This window comes from Erigeron canadensis, chromosome 2 (assembly GCF_010389155.1).
Source record: "Erigeron canadensis isolate Cc75 chromosome 2, C_canadensis_v1, whole genome shotgun sequence".
Lineage (NCBI taxonomy): Eukaryota > Viridiplantae > Streptophyta > Magnoliopsida > Asterales > Asteraceae > Erigeron > Erigeron canadensis.
Window position 1 is genome coordinate 24,309,225 of NC_057762.1, and position 22,769 is coordinate 24,331,993.

Genomic DNA, 22,769 nt, shown 5'->3' on the forward strand with positions numbered 1-22,769 from the left:
AAGCTTGGGCCTAGACAAAGCTTTTGTGAAAGGATCAGCTAAGTTAAAATCTGTGTGAACTTTGAGTAAATTGATCTCCCCTAGTTCGATCTGCTCACGAACATAGTGATATCGTCTAGCATAATGTCTGGCACCTTTCTGAACTCCGGGTTCGTTGTCAATGATTAATGCACCGGTATTATCACAGTACAAATCAGTGGGTAATTCATTTGAGGGGATTACGTCAAGCCCGCTAATGAACTTCCTATCCAGACTGCTTCCATTGCGGCTTCTGAGGCGGCAATGTACTCAGACTCTGTTGCAGACATGGCAACTGTGGTTTGCTTCTTGCTTTTCCAGTCCACAGCTCCTCCGTTTAGAACGAAGACGAATCCTGATTGAGACTTCGTGTCATCTTTATCAGTTTGAAATCCAACATCACAGTATCCGGTCACTTTGAGCTCTAAGTCTGGATTTCCTCCATACACCAAAAATATATCTTTAGTAGCTCGTAGGTACTTCAGAATATTTTTAACAGCAATCCAATGACTTTCACCAGGATTCTGTTGATATTGGCTTACGATGTTTTGCGCGAATGCCACATCGGGTCTAGTGCATCTAACCGCATACATAATAGATCCTACAGCCGAAGCATAAGGAATTCTACTCATACGCTCCACCTCACTAGGCGTAGTAGCACCTTGTTTGACAGATAAACTAAGTCCTTCTTGCATAGATATAGACCCACGCTTAGATTTCTCCATCTTGAATCGCTTCAAGATCTTATCAATATAAGCACTTTGACTTAGTCCAATTAATCGCCTTGATCTATCTTGATAGATTTTGATTCCAAGAATGAATGCCGCTTCTCCTAAATCTTTCATGGCAAAACACTTTCCAAGATGGGATTTAACATCTTGCAACATTGGAATGTGTTTTCCTATGATTAATATGTCATCGATATATAAGACAAGGAAAGTAACATTACTCCCACTAGCTTTGCGATATACACATGGCTCATCGGGATTTTGAACAAAACCAAACCTTTTGATTTCTTCATCAAACCGTTTATTCCAACTTCTTGATGCTTGCTTTAGTCCATAAATGGACCTTTGAAGCTTGCATACTTTGTTGGGATGTTTCGGATCAATAAAACCTTCCGGTTGATCCATATAGACTTCTTCATCCAAGTAACCATTTAAGAAGGCAGTCTTAACATCCATTTGCCATATCTCAAAGTCATAGTATGCTGCTATGGCTAAGATGATCCTAATAGCTCTAATGTCCGCAACTGGAGAAAAGGTTTCATCATAATCAACACCGAAACGTTGAGTATAACCTTTCGCCACTAGACGAGCTTTATAGGTGTGTACATTTCCATCCATGTCCATCTTCTTCTTGAAGATCCACTTACACCCAACAGTTTGAGCATTTTGTGGAAGATCAACCAACCTCCAGACTTGATTGTCTTTCATGGATTTCATTTCCACCTTCGTAGCTTCAAGCCATTTGTCAGATTCCAGATCTAATAATGCAGCTTTGAAATTCGGAGGCTCATCGAGATCTCCAACAACATCTTCTTCTACCATCAGACATAGTCTTTCAATAGGACGTCTTGTCCTTTCGGACCTACGAAGTGGAATCGCTTCATTATCATCGACATGAGGTTCATCACTTTGAACATTTTCCCCCCCAAGTTGATGATTGCTAGTTTCTTCAGAAGGTGACACATCTTCCTCTTGAGTCTCATCAAGTTCTACAACCCTCCCACTGTTCTCTTGAACTAACTTCTTTTCAAAGAACTCAGCATATCGAGCAACACGAACAGTGTTTTTGGCGAGATCATAGAAGTCGTAACCCATCGTTTCCTTAGGGTATCCAACAAAGATGCACTTAGTAGTTCTGGGTTCAAGTTTGTCAGGCGTATCGCGCTTCATAAGTGCCTCACATCCCAGACTCTTAAGTAAGACAAATTAGGGACATCACCATGCCATAATTCGTACGGTGTCTTGTCGACCTTCTTGGTTGGAACCATATCGAGAATGCGTACAGCAATCTCTAGAGCATAATCCCAAAACAAAAATGGGAGAGTTGTACGGGTCATCATTGATCTTACCATGTCTAACAAGGTTCGATTTCTCCTTTCAGACACTCCATTATGCTGAGGAGTGTATGGAGGAGTAAGCTGTTGGACAATTCCGCATGCTTTAAGATAATCCTTAAACTCTTGGCTTAAGTATTCACCACCTCGATCCGAACGAAGAATCTTAATGGTTTTACCAAGTTGATTTTCCACTTCATTTTTAAATTCTTTGAATGTTTCAAAGCCTTCATGTTTATGTTTAAGCAAGTAAACATAACCATAACGATTGAAATCATCCGTAAAAGTTATGAAGTAGCTAGCTCCTTTTCTTGACACATGTCTAAATGGGCCACAAACATTGGTATGAATGAGTCCAAGAAGATCTTTAGCCCTTTCTGGCGAATGCTTAAAGGGTTTTCGTGTCATCTTGCCGGAAACACATGACTCGTATTTATCAAATGATTCATCATTCAATTTTAAGATCCCTTCACGTTGAAGTCTTTCAATGCAGTTTTTGCCAATGTGTGCAAGACGACAGTGCCAAAGATAAGTAGAGTCTAAGTCCGTCTTGGCTCTTTTGCTAACATTATACATTGAATTATTTGAAACACAATCACGCATATCAATTTCATAAATACCATCAAAAGCAATAGCATCAAAATAATAAACATTATTTTTAGAAACTGAAATACCAATATCATTAAAAACATTAATGAATCCGTTGTCTTTCAACAAAGAAACTGAAAATAACACCTCTAGTAATAGAAGGTGCATAATGACAATTGTCTAGAACAATAATTAAACCGGAAGGAAGAACTAAATGAAATTCTCCAATCGCTTCAACAGCTGCTGGTACACCATTGCCCACTATCAACTGCAAAGCTCCGGGATTCAGTTTCCTCCTTTTCCTAAGCCCCTGTAATTCATTACAAATATGAGTTCCAAAGCCAGTGTCATAAACCCACGATTTACGCTTAAGGAAAATAATTCAATGGTGAAGATACCTGAAGTACTAGCGCCGCTAGTATTCTTCTTCTTCGAGTTCAACTCGGCAAGATACTTAGGACAGTTCCACTTCCACTGCCCGACTTCATTACAATAATGACAGCTCTGGTCTTTAGCCGTTGCACCCTTTTTCGTTAAAGGCATTTCATTGCCCTTGGCGATTGGTTGTTTTCTTTTCTGGACTTTTCCCCCCTTGTTTACAAGAACTTGGGGTGTTGGAAATTTCTTTGGAAGCTGTTTTTCATACTCAATTATCATGGCATGGAGTTCAGTAACAGTATTACCCATCCCATGTAAACGATAATTGCTCACAAAACTCTCAAAGTCCTTAGAAAGTGACTTGTGAATTATTCCAATCATAAATGGAGGAGCATAAGCATTATTCAGCTTTTCTAATTTCTCAAAATACATTTTCAATTTCAGTATATGAGGTCCAACTAGTGTTCCTTGCTCGTGTTGTAGGCTAAAAACTGCTTTATGCAATTCATACAAATATTGCCTTCCAAACACGATATCGGTTGCACTCAACTCATTAGTTGCAGCACCAATTCTAGGAACAACTGATCTCTCCTCATCAAGGACTTCATAGTTATTTAGAACCATTCTCGGTCTATGAATGAGATCATTTGTGTTTTGTCCAGAAAGAATTTTTCTTTCAAACTTTTGCCGAAAAGTATTGGTGTTTGTGGAGGGATTCATTGCCATCTACAAAACAGATTAAGTTCAAAAATCAGTATTTTCGATAATCAATCCTTAAGAAATTAATTACCCAATGTTTATAGAATAAACAATTAATTTCAATAAGGCTATGATCCAATTGACATGCAACCATTTCATCAGTTGATCTGCTAGAAATGATTGCACTCAAAAGGTAAGTGACGATCAATAATTGCATTACAAGTGCAATTCCTAGAAAGTATGGGACCTACGTAAGGCACTCGATTCATCAAGTGTTCTTTTGTAGTCATGTTTTGTCCCATCTTTTGTCACGGGTCAAGGTCTCACTGCTTAACTCGTTTTAAGTGAATGGGTTTCACCATGCAATCGCCATTTCACCACTGTGTACCAGTGAGTAAAACAACGACCCCATGTGTCCTTGACAAATTGGATGGCAAATGACTTAACTTTATTGGGTCATTCAATTTGATATGTGATCAAAAAGTTATGTTTCGAAGATTCATGCATATCTTCTAAACATAATATTTAATAAAATCATTTGTATAGTCTTAGCAACACAAGAGAGCTCAGTAGCTCCATTTGAACGCACAAAGAAGCGCAAGGGCAAAGGTTTGCGATGAACGCAATTAAAAACCCGCCCTTTTAGAAGGCTAGCCCACTCCGGCTTATACCTCTCTTAGAGTTTGTTCAAATGGGTGTGCCGGTGTATCTCAAGGTTGTAAGACTCCAATTTTATTAAAAAATCTCTATTTCGACATTGCTTAGTCAAGTTTATATTTTCTCAAAACAATTTTACATCACAATTTATATCACAATAAATATGTAAAATCATAAACTATAACTTTTAAGCATGCAACGAGTTATGGTAGGCCACCTAAACATGTCACTATGGTTTATTCATGTCTAAATCGGCTCCCCCTTCAAAGAAGAGGACCACATACATCAAGTCGCCTTGATTGCGTAAGCTTTAAACATATACAAAACAATCAATTATCATATAAGCACATAGTTTGCTCACTGGAAATTCCAGTAGCTTCACGACCTGTTTAGACCTGTTTCTGGTCCGATTCAGACTTCGACCAGAACTACAAAGTTTTAGCCCTATGTGTTGAGCATCTACAGTTCAAAGCACGACCTCTAACTCATTACGGATTAAAAGATATGAATTTTTTAGTAAACTGTCGCAAAACAGAAAGTTTATACGAAAAAATTCACATTGTCACACAATTAATTATACAATTATCTAGCATAATTAACCCTAATGATCAAAATTTCATATCAATATATCTAAGTAAGAATCATGAATGATTTGCATGAAAAATTCATGATTTTTACTTCTTTTTAACCATTAAAATTAAAGGTACAACATATAATTACATACAATTTATCACATAAACATGTAATTAATCAAAACTTTGATTAGGAACCCTAAAAAAAACTTTTTTTTTATTTTATGGAAATTTCGATCCATATATATATATATGTATGTATGTATGTATGTATGTATATGTATATATTAAAACTTTTTTCATATTTAAATAATGTAATTAAATTACAAAATCAATTTAACAATATATATATATAATCGAAATTTTTTTTAAATCAAGAACCCTAACCCCCCTTCAAGTTTTGATTTTTTGGTAATCAAAAAACATACATAGTAGGCTCGTGATACCACTGTTGGGTTATATAACTATTTATCAAATCAAATCACAAAGCACGCAACGGAAGACAAGATCTATGCAGTTTAATTAATTAACCAAAGTATAGAATATGTACCTTATATTGGAGAGATTAAAACAAGAACAAGGTTTAAAATAACCTCTCTACGATTGCACACACAACGTTGGAACGTACATATGCTAGTACTTGATCACGAACAAACAACCCTTTGTTAATACCCTTTCACACGAACCAAACAAAACCCGAAACCCTTTGTTTTTGTGAGGATCGGCTGAAGCCAAGAGAGAGGGAGGAAGAGAGAATTTTAGGGTTTTAGAAAACCTTAATAATTGTGTGTGTGAAAAACTTAAGAAAATGGTTTGTATTTATAGCCAAAGTTTAACTTGAAAAACAAGTTTAGGGTTTTCTAAAAACCCTTCATGTTGGCCATCCCCCTCTAGGAATATTCTAGAAGGTTTCTTAATTTTTCATTTAATCACAATTGTCTCTTCCGTTAAGTCTATCAGTTAAGTACCGTTAACTATTAACATTTAACAGATGACCGTTAGTTTTTCGTGATCAAATTAATTACAGTAATAAATTACAATTAATATATTAATTAATTATAGTTACATTCACGTTGAGGTGTGACCCCGTAGGCTTAAATACTTTTCGGACATACGTTCATTTTACGTAATCATATTCTAACACAAATATCACTCTCAATATTTTATACTTGGGTATATTGTTAAACTAGGAAGTTTATAACAGTCGCGACATTTAACACACAAAAAGAAGGGTTGTGAACATTTATCATCCCTTCATTTTTTCAAGCAGTGTAGTTTGGATCAGGTCGGAAGACTTTTGTTTGGATCAGGTCGGAAGACTATTTTACCATTTAAGTAGAGGTAAAGTCTGTCTATATTTTAATTTTGACTCAAAACCAAAAAAAAAAAAAATTGTTTTGTTTTATCACCGAAAATATCTAAACTTTGATTTTGTATAACCAATTTAGTCGGGTATACAGTAAACTGGTCCTTGTACATCTGTTATCTTTCTTAATTTTTAACAAGATTTTTTTTCCAAAAAAAAAAAGAAAGAAAGGAAAAGAAAAAAAAACACAAAATGGATGATGATGATAGATTGAAGAAATTAGTAATCATCATCGTGGTGGCGGCGGCATGTGTTTCACCGGCAATTAGTAGTAGTATCACACTAACTGACGACTCCATTTCCAATTCCCACTGGTCAACTGCCAAAGCAAGTAAGCTCATCAGTGACCTCAATTTATTTCCCGAACTTTCCGTCAACATCATCCATGACGACGGCGACCACCGTTCCTCTTCCTCCTCCTCTACTAGCCACCGACGGATTATTGAGAAGCCGTTTAAATTCCCGAATTTTACGGATGCTGATGACGTGTCACTTGAAGAATTAGGTCATCATGCTGGTTATTATCCCATTGAACACTCTCATAATGCTCAGTAATAATACTTCTCTACTATCTTTTTATTTTGGTTTAATGAAGTTTTGCTCAACATAGAATAACATACTTACAGTATGGTTAAAAGTTATTTTAGATGCGGTTATTTTTATGTACAGCATTCAGAAGATTTTAACTATTTACACACAATTATAAAATGTGACATACATGCAATCATTTTTTATTAATTAACCTTTGCACATATTTGTTGTATTGTTTCACTTATGAGTGTTTGGCAGTGTATTTATTCAACTGTATAGCATTGTACCTGCGATTGGCGGTGGTGTCCGACTGTTGGTGGTGGCAGACTACTGGTGGGTGGGGGATAAGTAATTAATGTAAAGGAGGCAGTGGAGATATTCTAGAAGATAAGGGATTGATGTTGTAAATTAATTCATTAAGGGAAAAATGATTTAATGATAATTTTGTGTATAGAAATTTTATGAGAGAATGTTGAGAATTAAGGGTAGAACAATTTTTGTATATAGTAATTTTATGGGAGAGAGTGGTAGAATTATTATAAGATAGTAAGATGTGTTCAACTTAGAACATTTATGTTGTGTATGTAACTTTCAAATATTGGCAGCTTTCATGTTGCATCCGATAAGGGTTGTAATGTCTGCAAAAATACCACAAGATGTAATTGCAATATTTGAAAGTTGGATGCATTCTTTATATACACTTCTATAAGCACTTAAAATTTCTTTTGAAAAAAAATGATGGGATCTAAGAATAGTGTTTGTGTTGTATGTAGGATGTTCTACTTTTTCTTCGAATCTCGGAACAGCAAACATGACCCTGTTGTTATCTGGCTGACCGGAGGACCGGGTTGCAGCAGTGAGCTTGCTCTTTTCTATGAGAATGGTCCTTTTAAAATTGCAGATGACATAACTCTTGTCTGGAATGAATACGGGTGGGACCAGGTGATATTTCTTGATTCAATATTAGTCATCGTTACTTATAAAAAGGATATGCAGTTCATTTCATGTTACTACTATTGAACATACAATATTAGTCCATGTGTTTCTTTCAATTTTAGATGTGTGTAATCGTCAACAATCGGTATTCTTGTTGTGCATACTTACACTGTAGGATATTTGAGTCACTGTTGTATGTTTTATATAGCCACAATGGAGTGGAATTTGATTATTTTTTCAAATTGGTTATTTATGACTTACAAGATGGGCCTACTTGTGGCAAACTCAGGTATCAAACTTGTTGTATGTTGACCAACCTACTGGGACCGGCTTTAGTTATAGCACTGATATTAGAGATATTCGCTATGATGAGAAGGGTGTGAGTGATGACCTATACGATTTCTTACAGGTCTGTGGATTTCATCAAAAGCTTATGTTTGTGATATAAATAATCTCCAACACATGTATCTTTGTTTTTAACTTAAATTTTCTCCCAGTATCTTTGTAATCCTTATAGATGCTGTTTGCCATTTTTGGATGTTGTTGTGACCTGTACAGTCTTCTTACATCACAGGCATTCTTTTCAGAACATCCTGAACTTGTAGAGAATGACTTTTATATTACTGGAGAATCATACGCTGGCCATTACATTCCTGCTGTTGCTGCTCGGGTCCACCAAGGAAACAAAAATAAAGAAGGAATACACATTAACCTAAAGGTATCTATTTGTGTGTTAAGGACATTGGTTTTCTCAATTGAGTCGGTGTGCTTACTTTGTGTGTCGTTATACAGGGATTTGCTATTGGAAATGGGCTCACTGATCCAGCTATTCAGTACAAGGCTTATACAGATTATGCATTGGAGATGGGGCTTATCAAAAAGTCTCAATATAAATTCATCAATTTGATCGTTCCAACTTGTGAAGCAGCAATAAAGCTATGTGGTAATTGGGCATCTCTCTTTTTCTCTCTTTTGCATACACACACTCAGAGCGTGACATATGCACACTCGGAATCATTATGTTAAATGGGGTATTTTGTCCCTCTACTTTTTCTGTGCATTTAACTGTATCTATGGATGTTTTTAGGCACTAATGGGAAAGCCTCTTGTATAACTGCAAACTTGGTTTGCAACAGCATTTTTGAATCAATCCTTCTTATTGCAGGCAATATCAATGTAAGGAATCCCAATACTTCGTTTTTATACATATAGTATATAGAATATCTTGAAACCTATCTTGGAAAAACTAAGTGAATGAAAGAAAGTCGTGAGCTTAATATTTCAATTAGGTATGAAATTTCTTTGCATTTCATTTATTGTTGTGGTGTTGCAGAACCCATGTATATTAATAAGTAAAATAAGAACAAGAATATAGAATACAAAGCTGTATGAAAATCGTTTATTTTTTGTTTCAGTACTATGACATTAGAAAAGAGTGTATTGGCAGCCTTTGCTATGACTTCTCAGACATGGAGACACTCCTGAACCAGAAATCTGTTAGGCAAGCTCTTGGAGTTGGAGATAAAAAGTTTGTTTCGTGTAGTACTACGGTGTACCTGGCAATGCTAATGGATTGGATGAGAAATCTTGAAGTTGGCATTCCTGGTCTCCTTGAGGATGGGATTAAGTTGCTTGTATATGCTGGAGAGTATGACCTCATCTGCAACTGGCTCGGTTAGTATTCATTGGACATTGTTTCCCAAGTGAAATTTTCCACGATCTATTCATGATTTTTATTTATGATCCCTTGAAAAAACACATGATGGTAGGTAATTCGAGGTGGGTTCATGCTATGGAATGGAATGGAAAGGAGCAGTTCAATGTGTCTTCTGAAGTTCCTTTTGTAGTAGCTGGATCTGATGCAGGCGTACTAAAAAGTTATGGCCCACTTAGTTTTCTTAAGGTATGCCTTCTCACTCGATCACTACTTCTAGAGGTGGCAAATGAGCAGGTCAAGTGGGCTAGGTATCGGGTCGAAACAGTTTTGAACAGGTTGTATGTCAAATAGGATTCAAAAATATACTAGATTTATGAAAAAATGATTTAGGAGCTTTTAGGCATGATTAATATAACTGTGGGCTACTTTTGATCAGTTAGGTTTTTTTTTTTTCTTTTTAGTTTTTACCCATGGACCTGTAATAGGTAAAATAAAACCAGAATTGAATCGATCCGTAAGTATTTGGACAATCTTACCACATCTAAGTGCCTCTGGTCTGTTCAATGCAACTAGTAATTAAGGAAAAGGAAAAAAGAAAAGCCAACAATTTGGAAATTCATCTATCTTTCACCCGTCCATCTTTCAAACTTCCTATCGTATGCACTAATCTTTATACGTCATTCTATTATATGTATTAAATGGTTAAAAATGACTTAAAGTGACTAAATTATATCAGCTGCTTTATACGTCATTTTTATTAATCTTTTTGCTGATTTTAATTTAATTATATCAGCTGCTGCTTTAACAAAATATACAAACCTGTTCTGGACCTATGAAATCCTGCTTTATGTTGAGGGCCATATCCTCCATCACTTTAAAATTAATAATTGTAAAACAATTTGGAACTTAGTGGAGCTATTAAGATGTTGATGATATTGTAAATGGGAAAACAGGTGCATAATGCTGGACATATGGTTCCTATGGATCAACCGAAGGCTGCGCTGAAGATGCTAAAGAGGTGGATGGCAGGTTCACTTTCCGAAAGTGAAAGGGAGCCCAAATCTCTAGTTTCCTCCATATAATGTTTTATGGCATTGTGCAAAGTCCATTTTTTGTAATTTGTGAACAATGCAGGATGTCTTCCCTCGCAACTAATAGAGTTTAGTCAACCTAGGTGCAACACTATAAGAGTAGAACAAATGAAGCATCTTTTAGCTGCTTTCTTATCCTTATAGATTGCAAATGTTTTAGTCAATGATAGATCCATGGGCCATGTGATGATATCTTTCAATAATCCATGGTATCAAAGTTCTCTTTACTTTGGACTTTGTTTCAGTTGATCATATATGAAATATGACACATAATTTATGAGTTTCAGTATATTTATATAGTTTTGCTCTTTTGTAATCTAGTTTTGCATATTTTTTTTTTGTATAGACCAGTGAGGTGTTTCTGACCCTAATATCAGAAATCATTTCAAAATTTCCAATGTGTCCACCCCAAATTCTACGACTGAGAACATAAGTGCATCCGTAATTGTATGTATTTTGCTACAAATTTAAGCCTTGATACCATATGTTTTCTGACATAAAATCTTTTTGTTCCTAAATAGACATACACCTACTTTGGATCTTTGGTTAACTATATAGCAGTGCACAAATAGAAATCAACCAACAAGACGCTTCAGTTTGTTGATTTACAATCTTGTGTTCTTCACCTTAAAATCAATCACATGACTCCCTAAAATAAAATGATAACACCACATTCAATGATTCAAATCATAACCATCATCTAGAAGAAAGAACTCAACAAGACTCTTGTGCGATTATATTTTCACCAATGAGTAACAGCCCGATTATTCAATAGTTAACTATATAGCAGTGGACAAATAGAAATCAACCAACAAGATGCTTCAGTTTGTTGATTTACAATCTTGTGTTCTTCACCTTAAAATCAATCACATGACTCCCTAAAATAAAATGATAATACCACATTCAATGATTCAAATCATAACCATCATCTAGAAGAAAAAGAACTCAACAAGACACCTGTGCGATTATATTTTCACCAATAAGTAACAGCCCGATTATTCAATAGTTGACAGCACATATGAATCCAAAAAGAAAGATTTCAAACAGTTATCACCATCCTTCCAAAATAAATGCGGCTAGCTCATAAAAGTTCTAGATTGTTGGTCAAATATATAAATTATCATCATATAATGATAAATATGAATGCGTCTTTACTTGTGTTAATATGAAGGTTTCCTATAAACATAATATGAGTATCACTTTATTAGAGGAAACATGAAGATTTCAGAATACATTTTTCTTCATGTCTTCAGACAATGCTAAGCCAGCTTGCTGATCTTAAGCACAGGTTGGTCAACAAAACTTTTATTTCTATGGTCAAGTATAATCCCATGTCTGGATATTTGTACTGATATACGCATAAAACATACAACAATCCATATATAGGGTATAACCCGGTTTCTAAAGCAACTATTTACTATCGAGTACAAACTTTAGGTAAAAGAACTCACTATGTATGCTTTCCGTCATGGAATTGAGCATTCTTTGCTGACCTAAAAGTTTCCAGAAACTTCATGGCCATCAGGAACTCTTCCTTCTCCCTTGACTTGTCCCAGGCATGTTCCGCTGCCAATATCTCTATGACACGTGGTAATGCTTTGCTTGCAGCATCTGTGTCAAGAAAAGCAAGTCGAGATCTTCTAGCAATAAAATCTACAGCAGATTCACAGTACTCATTCCGAGCACAGTATGCCACCTCAGCTTCAAGGTACGGGTACCCATGGGCAAGCCGCTTGCCTAGATTTTCATTCTACACAAACAATATTATCAGTAAAATTTGGTAAACCTTCGCATAAACTTAGAGGTGGAAAATAAGTGGGACGGGTGGTTGCATGATGGATTATAGATCAAAATAGGTAATTTCCAATTGAATCAGAAGAGAATGATTTAGCTGACATGCAAACACAATATATTTTTACCCCCTTGCCTCAAATTTTATAGATAGTGTATTTGAAATGATTCAAAAAACTTTGTTAAAAAAAAAACAAATCTGAAATTAAAATACTAGCACACTGAAATACACTTTGGGTCACTTCTGACCGGAACTGGTAACCTAAATCAACCCATAATTCTATAAATGTGTTGAAACTGCTAGCTTTATATAATTTGAAACTTTGCATCAAGGCTATGCCGAACAATTCACGAAAATCATGAAAAAAAATGAGCATAGAGGTGTAACTGGTTATTTGGGGATTGCTGGAAGGTCAAACCTGAGCAATAGAAGCTACTTTTTCAGCCATGGTGCCATATGAGTGAGACAAATGCTTTGCTGCAGCTGTGTCCATCTCTCCAGGAACTGGTGGCCCGTTTTTCATTTTCTTCATACGTACATATTCTTGAGCGACCACAGTGAAAAATGCAGGATCCCAGCCATCTCCACCCACAAGACATAAATTGGATGTCAAGGTTTTGTTTGCTGGATTCAACTTTCCTGACTTAATAGCCGCCTCCACAGCATCTTCGGCCATACTGCAATTAATATAAGTTAGCACACCACCTAGTCAAAAGAAGCTTAAAAAAATTGCCAATCCAATTCAATTTGATTTTATTACTTAGTTTACAAGAAAGCAATGAGATCAATAAATGAATATCCAGGATGATGGATCAAAAACGAACCTTCTATATGTTGTCCACTTTCCACCAGTAATTGTGACCAAACCAGGGATATCTTCACACACGACATGATCCCTTGAAATGCTCTCTGTGTTCTTTGCTTTTGGATCCATTGCCAGTGGCCGAATACCACTCCAAGCAGAGAGAACATCCACACGGCGTACCTATGTCACCCCAACATGCTTCAGCCTCCAATATCCAATATAGAAGTAAATTATAAGATGAGGATGACATAAACACTCGGTTTTATTTGAGCATGAGGTGGATCAAGGCAAAAAGATCTGCATACTTTTCATTCTTCATTTTTTCAGTAAAAACACTAATTAGGTTCAATTCATATGCATCATAAGCACAAAGCTTATGATCAGAAATTCAGAATCAACCTCCTATAATTGTGTAAAAACTCTCTTGAACATAATATGCTTTTGTTCACTAATTTGCTCAGATAATCTTACCAAGTAACGAAATATGGTACTAAACGAAACCTAATATGATAGTTTATACGAAGTATGAAGAAATTAAACGGGGCTGTTGAAAAGACAGTCATCAAAATCACCTAACTGATGCTAAGTAGCTGAATATAGCTGAACAGGATGAGACTACGGAGTATAACTGAATTGAATTAGCTACAATTAACTCGCCTATGAAATTATCGCAAAAGTAGGGTCTATGAAAGAGAATGAAGTAATCAACTAGACCTGTTTTTTCATGGTTCATCTGTGGCAGAAGTCGGATATCCCCTAGCTAATCCGTTCTACGTTTCCCTCATACTTTAAATAGAGAATCCTCTCCGCCAATTTACTACATCAAATTGATCCATGCATCAAATAAGAAAGGACTCCTGAACAGCTTTAATATGTATAATGGTGCCAAGATAGGCCCATGTTTTAGATATAAGGAGGAAGCAACCCAAATATTGTTGGCTGCCACTCAAGTGACCTTAACCAACAAAGACCCTTGCGTCTCTGAACAAACTTAAAAAAAATTGTGCTGCTTCTACTGTTGAGATTTCACCCTACACTAACCTATCGCCTTTCCTCTCAGAAAGAGTGCGACTGCCACTCACACTGCCACTCTATAAAGGGACGACATGTTATGAACAAACATGGACCTTGGCCTATGCTTAAGCGATGAATGTTAGTTTTTACTGGTAAGAATTAGTTTATCAATACAGAAGGTTAGTTCAATGTATTGCTTATATTTTAATTTCACAAAACTCATAATCTACCTTCTAAACTCTCAATAATAAAACTGTCTTGATATGTTGACCAACTATTTCAAGTTAGGCATGATTAACCCACACCTTGGGGTCTGACAATTCTTATTTAAAAGAAAGTCAGTTCTCTATTACAGGAGAAGTCTTCAAGAAGAGATTGTTTCTTAAGGACAAGAGTTTAAACAAAGTAAATTGAGATCCTGAATCAAATACCGTTAATATGATTCACATACAAAGACGACAGGTAAGAATGTAAGATAGAGAGATCAACCATTAAGAGAAAAGGTCAGGATAATCAACTGTAGAACTAGTTGCTAGACTTTTCTATTTTACTGACAGCTGAATATGAGAACTATGCAACCTCTATAACGTATGGCCTAGGAAAGAGGAGAGGGCATCAATTGTTACCTGTTCACTCATGGTTTAGCTGTGTTGTGAGTCGGAATCTATCTGGACCAGTCTCTTAATTTTCTTTCTACATATTCCCATTATTACTTCCAATTGAAAACCTATTCATTGCATTCATGATAACAAGTAACAATAATCCTAAGTAACTATCTTCAGCTTGAGATGCTTAATTGATTCCTAGGTGAGCATATCAGAACATGTATGAAGAGATAACATAGACGAGCTGCATATTTAGTGACATGAAGGTTAATGCTCTAAAAAATGTGTGTTATATATGCATGAGGGGATCTCATGCACAAAAGGTGTTTCTGAAGCCTAGGCATGAAAGGTGGGGAGACCATCTGCCTTGTCAAAATGAGGCACGTGATATTTATTCAGTTAAGCGAGCAAGATGAATGTTTATTCAGAGAAACTAATATTAGGCTTTTAGCTTATGATTCTTAATCAATTCCTAAGTGAACATGTATAAAGAAAGAACAGTGAGATGAGGGTTATAAAGAATGAGTGCTATATTTTGACCAATTTCATCCCAATGGCCATTTGGGTATTTCAACCAATTTCATCACTTATTTTCTAACGTCTTCAATATTAACTGAATTATGGTAACTGATATACTGGCTAGTCTTTTTATCATATGTTCATATTTCCCCTTTATCACTGTCTTTATGCTAAACCTAACATAGGACCAACTTCTTAGGTGAACAGCAGTGAAGCATAAGTTAACCAAACATGACTAACAGTTTATCATGAGTAACTAATTTGAGCTTGAGATACTTGAATAGCTGTCTTTTATCATACTCTGTATTTAGTTAGTTTTATGTATCATGTGCCAGCAATAAATGGTACAAACAAATTGCAGATCTAAAAAGTGATATCACCAACCTTAACATTGAGATAATCACGGATAGCATCTAGTATGAATTCAATCTCATCCTCATGGGGTTCTGGTAGCATGGTAATGCTGGTGTTAGAATCAGTTGTACCAGCAACTGTCCTGCCCAACCATGGGAGCATGAACACAACACGCCCATCCTTTGTTTTAGGAACAATCAATCCCATTCCCTCTGGAGAGTAATAGTCTGGCAGCACAATATGTACACCACTGCTAGGAGAGATCATCGGTTTTGCATCTTTATCGGCTAGCTTTCTTACCGAGTCACAAAAGGGTCCACCCGCATTAACAACAACTTTTGCATATGTATCGAACTCTTCGCCTATACTTTAAACACATACAAGGATCACAAAAAGTATTCTCACGGCATAAAATAAAACCAACAACACATACTGCTTTTTCTACCTGATAAATTGTCTTGAATCCGTGCTCCAATTATCCTCCCTTGTCCCTCCTCTTTCAGTAAGGACACAACTTCTGCATGATTTAGTACAGCTGCACCAGCTAAAGCAGCAGTGCATGCTAAACCAACATTAACTCGTGAATCATTCATTTGCCCATCATAATACACCACCGTTCCTTTCAAGCTTCTGTCGTTACCCTTCCTTGCAAGTGTAGGGAAAAGTTCTATAGACTCTTGTGCAGAATAGTACCTAGACAGATGCAATAGATGCCGTCCTGCCACCAGATCATACATTTTCAGGCCCACCCAGTAGTACACAGCCTCAAACCAACTAAAACATGGTGTCATGCAGGGTAAGGCATGACAGAGGTGCGGAGCATTATCAATAACCTGTTTACGCTCCTCCAGAGCATGAAAAACTAACTTCAGTTGCCCGTAATCCAAATTAAAGACAGCTTTCTCCAAGTATCGAACACCTGGAAGAAAGGAAGATTAAGAAAACCACAAATATTTTATATTACTTTTGATTAGAAAGAGAACTTTCAAGATAACCAAACTAGTATGTGGAATGCATATTTATAGGCTCCGTTGAGTTAGGTTGCTAAAAGACAGAGTAACACCATTTACTTAGCATGCATCCAAAAGCCCTTCACTTTCTAAAACAATTATAGATTTTATGAGAAAGAGAGCTGATCTACTTTGGTAAGCTGAAAAGAGTCCCCCATGATTAAGAATTATTTTACATAAAAGTTTCTCAACTTTCTTTATCCTCACTTGGAAACTGCTCTGATAATTGATAATGAGGCAAAGTTTGAAAATCTGAACATGTCGGTACTCAATTAAAAGGTTATCAAATCCTCAGCACATTTTTACATTTTTGCTTTTATCATCTTTGTACAAGAGTTCAAATACAGGGAAACGTGAAATGTGGCCTTAAAAATGTCAAATTCACCCTAAACTCCTAATTCTAACCTTACATTTCTTCTCTCACAAGTAGTGGCGGATCTAGGAATAGAAAATTACGTATGTCCAATTATAGTTTAGCCACTTCAAATGCTTCAAAATGCTTACTTCATCATTTTCCTAGGTCCTAATCTTTAGATAACATGTGTCCAAACATAACTTTCCATATGCTTGTTAAATTTGTCCAAACTAGGCTACGTCTATGGACCTATTTTGGTCCAACATTGAACCGCCTCTGCTCGCGGGAGAAATTTAGTCTACATTTTACATACTTTGAAGGAATTCATGTGGGACCAAACTAGTACCACGCAATCGAAATTACACCTATAAATAATCATGTACTAAACAATCCAACACAAAACACCACAATTTTCAATTTATCCACAAAAAAAGCAATCTATTCTTTCAGCTTATCACCTATACTAACATTTCACAGTTGTTTCAGCTTTCATACCATACATAAAAAAGAAAACAGGAAGCTATTATTCTATAGCACATAACTTGTAAATCACTGATGTGGCACCACTTTTAATGACACATTAGTAAAATCACTTGATACGAGAGAAAAATGTAATGAGATAGATCCAATAGCAATAAATTTAAACTTTAAAACATGCATATAATAGCAAAACGTTACAAGTTTAATACATTTTCATGCCCTTTCATAACATTAAATAGGGACAAGCGCATGAAAATGTAATAAACTTGTCTTTTTTTGCTATTGTATTTATCCAACTTTCAAACCTTTCGCCATTATATATTTGTTTTATCTATATATCAAGTAACATGTTTTTTTCTTGGCGTGATAACCATATAAGTTTTCACGTCATCCATGTCACGGATTTACAAAAATCCAAGAGTTTGATAGATATAGTAGAGTTTTTGAAAATTGGATTCACATCATAGCAAAGTTTAATACATTTTCATGCATTTCCCCATAATTAGAGTAATTACTTAAATTTTATCAACTCATAACACTATTGAAATATATATATATATATATATATACCTCCATGAATAAGCTTCGTAGACCGAGACGACGTGCCGGAAGAGAAATCCTCACGTTCCACAAGACCAACACGTAAGCCTCTGGTGGCGGCATCAAGCGCAGCGCCGCAACCGGTGGCGCCGCCTCCAATGACGAGAATGTCGAGCGGATTACCGGAATTGGCGGAGATTAGAGACGATCGTTGTAAGTCACGCGCCGGCACAACCGCCGTAGGGTCGGTGATTCTTTTTCGTAATGATTCTAACGCCGTTCCACCACCGCGGTCATTTGAAGATACGGAAGTGTCTCGGAGTGACATGTAGGAACCGGTAACGGCGACTGTGAGTGCTCCGGCGGCGACGGTGTAGCTCACGCGCCGAGCGCGAAAAAGGCGGGACATTACGGAACACGTGATGGGGATAGAAAGAGAGGGGGAGTGGGGAGACAGATGGAAGTTTTTGGATTTAAAAGGTGAAAATTGAAATTAAAATTAAAATTTGAAAAGAAATGAGAAAAGGAATAAAAGAAAAGCAAAAAATTGGTCGACAATGTCACAAGGTACTTGCTGGTAAGTAGTAATTCAAGTATGGTCTTAGTTAAATGACTTGAGGTGGCTATGAAATGTTTGGACCTAGTCATGCATGTGTTAAAAAAAATTCAAATACGCCATAGACCATAGTCCATAGTCATAAAATGATTTGCTGTTGTGGAGTTATTTAAATCTTCGTTTATTTCATACGAGTATAATATAAGCAACTTTTATATTACAACCTTAATAAAGAGATAGAAGTATTTGATTTGGCTTTTTCATTCAAAGCCTTTTTCATAGACTCATAGTTCTCGTGAGTTGCATGGAGATCACGTGTCGTTTCTGGCTCTTACATTGGATTGGAATTGGAATTGGAAGTTATATTTATACTAGCTAACATTTTTATTTTTTTGTTTTCTTTTTAATCTATTTCCTTTTTATGATTTGAGATAGGGTACCCAAGAAAACTTGATGTTAATCGGTAAAGATACACTTGATGTCCCGCCCAAGAAAGGGACCCAAGCCCTAGTAGCCCTGCTAAATGGTGATTCAACATGGATTCTACATCTTGAAACCCAGAGAGCATTATAATTGTTTACGTAGAAAGAGGTTCAATGCATACAATGTCAGTTTTGAATATAAGTTTGTTACTTTTTGCCTTATTGGTGTAAATGTGTAATCATACATTTTTTATGACTAGAACTTCTGATTGACAAAGGTGTTAGGGTATATCCAATTACATTAATTTATTAATGATTTTTTTATTATTTTAACACCATCAATTTATAATGTTAAATTAAAAATGTTAGATAGAGTCATATTAATAAAATGTATTTATAAGTTGGTGTGAGAGTTTTTGAAAAATCATCAATCTTTTGATGAAATAAGATATCTTTCCAAGTGGTAAAAAACTTTTTAATGACTTATTAAAATAATAAAACTTTTTAATCAACCTATCATTATAAACGCTCTTAGTTGACTTTATGGTCTATTGGAGCAAAGTTTAACAAAATAATTAAAGATGATCGAGATTCCAGTTCCACATCTGAAATTGAAAAGCATAATGCATTCTTACATGATGTACGTTTTTAAAGGAAGAAAACAAATAATAACAACCTAAGATGAATTCTAGAAGTAACTGTATAATACCAATTGCCAAACAAATGGACCTGCCATAACACATATTTGTTTCAAATCCTATAAATTGTTTCAAGACAAAAGGGTGTTCGAAAATAACAAGACATATATCTAACACAGAAACGTCTATGGATTATAAGAAAAAGAAAAAATGTGGTTATTGACTATTATAAAGGGACATAACATTACATGTTGTCAACAAAGAAAGGTATACACATTGTTTATAGACTTAATTATTGAAATGGTACTTCACGTTTACGCCATATTATTGGTTTCATAACTTTTCTTTCAAAATTACGCTGATCATACCCAACGTATGCAAATCTCCACTCAGACCATACTGGAGGCTAACGCCGTCAGCTGGCCGTTAAAACCTCCCCCACGTGACTTGCACGCGAGGGGTAAATATGTAATATCGCGTTTCCTAATTACTGAAATGATACCTAACGTTTGCACGATATTGTTGGTTTCATACCTATATGTTTCTTAATAACTTAAATGGTACCTAATGTTTAGTTGATAATTTATTTTTATTTTTTTTAATTTGTTTTATTTTTCTTTTATAAAAATTCTCCAAAACTTGTTACAATTTAATGAAAATAGTCAGAATACACTTATAATCCACTCAAAAATAATTCCAAATAACTATTTCATTACAAAATATAAGTTTTAAAGTTCACGAATAACCAAAAATAGCAATAAAGTATCATAAAACAATTTTTAAAAAATTTGCGAGGAAATTTTTTTTTTCAAAAAAATTCCGGAAATACCGCAATGGTAATACCAGAAATACAAGTCAGTATTTATTGCGACACGAAGCTTAAAGCAATGTTTTAAATACCCGTAAATACCGGCTGATATTTCCGGTATTCCTGGATATTTCTGGTATTACCGTTGCGGTATTTCCGAAATTTTTAAAAAAGAAAATTTTATTTTTTTAAAAAAATTACTTTTATGATACTTTATTACTATTTTTGGTTATTCGTGAACTTTAAAACTTATATTTTGTTATGAAATAACTATTTGGTATTATTTTTTAGTGGATTATAGGTACATTTTGACTATTTTCATTAAATAACAAGTTTTGGAGAATTTTTATAAAAGAAAAATAAAACAAATTTTAAAAAATATAAAAAAAAATTAATAACTAAACATTATGTATCATTTAAGTAATTAAGAAACATATAGGTATGAAACCAGCAATATCATGCAAACGTTAGGTACCATTTCAGTAATTAGGAAACGCGATATTACATATTTACCCCTCACGTGCAAGTTACGTGGGGAGGTTTTAATGGCCAGCTGACGGCGTTAGCCTCCAGTATGGTCCGAGTGGAGATTTGCATACATTGGGTATGATCAGCGTAATTTCGAAAGGAAAGGTATGAAACAGTAATATGGCGCAAACGTGAGGTACCATTTCAGTAATTAACTCTTGTTTATATGCATAAATCATATGTATTGTTCCCAATTGTTATTACTCACTTTGTTTTTTTCAAATGGATAAAAAAAATTTTTTAAAGGCAGAAGAATATATTATTAAACGATTACTAGCAAGTCGCTAGTGAGTTCAAGTAGTACAACATAATTACACGATGAAAAAAAAATAAAACTACACAATAATAAACAATTAAAACACCATGACAATCTAGATCTTAACTGCAAGGGTATTAAAGTGGATGGAAAAAAACTTGAAGAGACCCCATAAAAAAATCCCCAAAAACATCATCTCATACAGACTTGGACCAGGAAGGATCCCCATTGTCAACAATGGATGAATTACAAGATGGTAACACCATTGTCAACAATCAAGTTCTTGAAGACCAGTAATGAAAGTTAGAAGCATGTCATTGACATTGAATGGACTACATGGTGGCGATCTTTGTTTTTTTCCTCCTCATGTGTTGTTATTTTCGGTTTTCGTTTGATACATCTTTTTTATTTTGGGTTTAGTTTTAGCATTCATTTTCTTCTTAGTATTGCTATACACATGTTCTACATTTGGTTATAGTAAAAGTAAAAAGGTAAGTAATATCCAATATCGTTTTATACTGATTTTGGGTTCTAATATCACGATGGTGTATAAAAAAGCCTAATATAGAGGAAGTTAAAATATAGACGGTCTTACCCTTACCTAAGATAGAGAGACTAGTAACTAGTTATAAATTTTTTTTTTTTTATCTAAAATAGAAAATAACTTCTGACATTACAAGACATGATACTAGGTGGTTCAACCCGCCCGATGGGCGGCGTTGATTTCTAAAACGTCTGTTTTTGTTACGGTTATCTTTTTTTTTTTTTTCTTTTTAAAAGCAATAACGCATACCATCATATTTATGTTTACCCCGAAAAATGATGTAGGAATTTAACAACATAAATGTTAGAAAAGTTATAAAAAAAACAAAAATTTACAAATATAGTTATGAAGAAACAAAAATACAAAAACCAAAAAAGGTATAGATATGAAAAAACAAAAATAGCAAAATACAAAAAAAAAGAAAGAAAGAAAAAAGTATTTGGATACTTATAAAATCAAAGAAAACAAAAATTTTAAACCTTGGACTAAATAAAATAAAAAAACATAAGTGGAGGTGGCAAATTGTAAATTCTGAAAAAAGAGAGGAGGGGGTTTTGAACCCCAAATCTCTAGCTTAAGAGGTAGAGGGCTTACCATTTCTTCTACAACCTATTTTGTTTATATTTTCGTAAACATAATATATATCTTCTCTATTTCTTTGATGCAAAAGGACAAAAGAATTATTGTTCACAACCTATTCTCATATTAACACTCCATTCTTGAGTTTTTTTTTATAAAGGATAGGAAAAGAAAAGATCAGAAAATTCCCTCATTTTGCATTCTTGAGTTTTTTTTCTAAAAGAAAAGAAAGGGGAAGAAAAGAAAATATAAAGTTAATAGCATTCTTGAGTTAGAAAGAAAAGAAAAGAAACGGAAAAAAGTTATAAAGAATGCTTTTTTTGATATATAATTTTTTCTTTTCTTTCTCTATCCAATCTTCCCTTTTCTTATCCTTTATAAAAAACTCGAGAATGCAGTGTAAAGTAAG

The 22,769-nt window shown here is 34.9% G+C and overlaps 2 protein-coding genes across 2 annotated transcripts; one reads left to right on the plus strand and one right to left on the minus strand.

Annotated features, from left to right (window-relative positions):
* Nucleotides 1–6,480: 6,480 nt before the first annotated feature.
* On the plus strand, nucleotides 6,481–10,844 carry LOC122589054 (serine carboxypeptidase-like). The gene is made up of 9 exons (XM_043761297.1): nucleotides 6,481–6,891; nucleotides 7,645–7,813; nucleotides 8,097–8,216; nucleotides 8,382–8,525; nucleotides 8,600–8,750; nucleotides 8,895–8,983; nucleotides 9,223–9,481; nucleotides 9,577–9,710; nucleotides 10,418–10,844. Exons 1-9 carry the CDS (start codon nucleotides 6,533–6,535, stop codon nucleotides 10,544–10,546), a joined length of 1,554 nt encoding a protein of 517 aa, XP_043617232.1. The 5' UTR covers nucleotides 6,481–6,532; the 3' UTR covers nucleotides 10,547–10,844.
* A 797-nt stretch (nucleotides 10,845–11,641) lies between these two features.
* LOC122587273 (glycerol-3-phosphate dehydrogenase SDP6, mitochondrial-like) lies at nucleotides 11,642–18,512 on the minus strand. The gene is made up of 6 exons (XM_043759394.1): nucleotides 18,060–18,512; nucleotides 16,090–16,563; nucleotides 15,675–16,006; nucleotides 13,172–13,332; nucleotides 12,766–13,024; nucleotides 11,642–12,305 (listed from the first exon to the last, which is right to left on the minus strand). The coding sequence occupies exons 1-6, from the start codon at nucleotides 18,436–18,438 to the stop codon at nucleotides 12,006–12,008; spliced, it is 1,905 nt and encodes a 634-aa protein (XP_043615329.1). The 5' UTR covers nucleotides 18,439–18,512; the 3' UTR covers nucleotides 11,642–12,005.
* Between the last annotated feature and the right edge of the window lie 4,257 nt (nucleotides 18,513–22,769).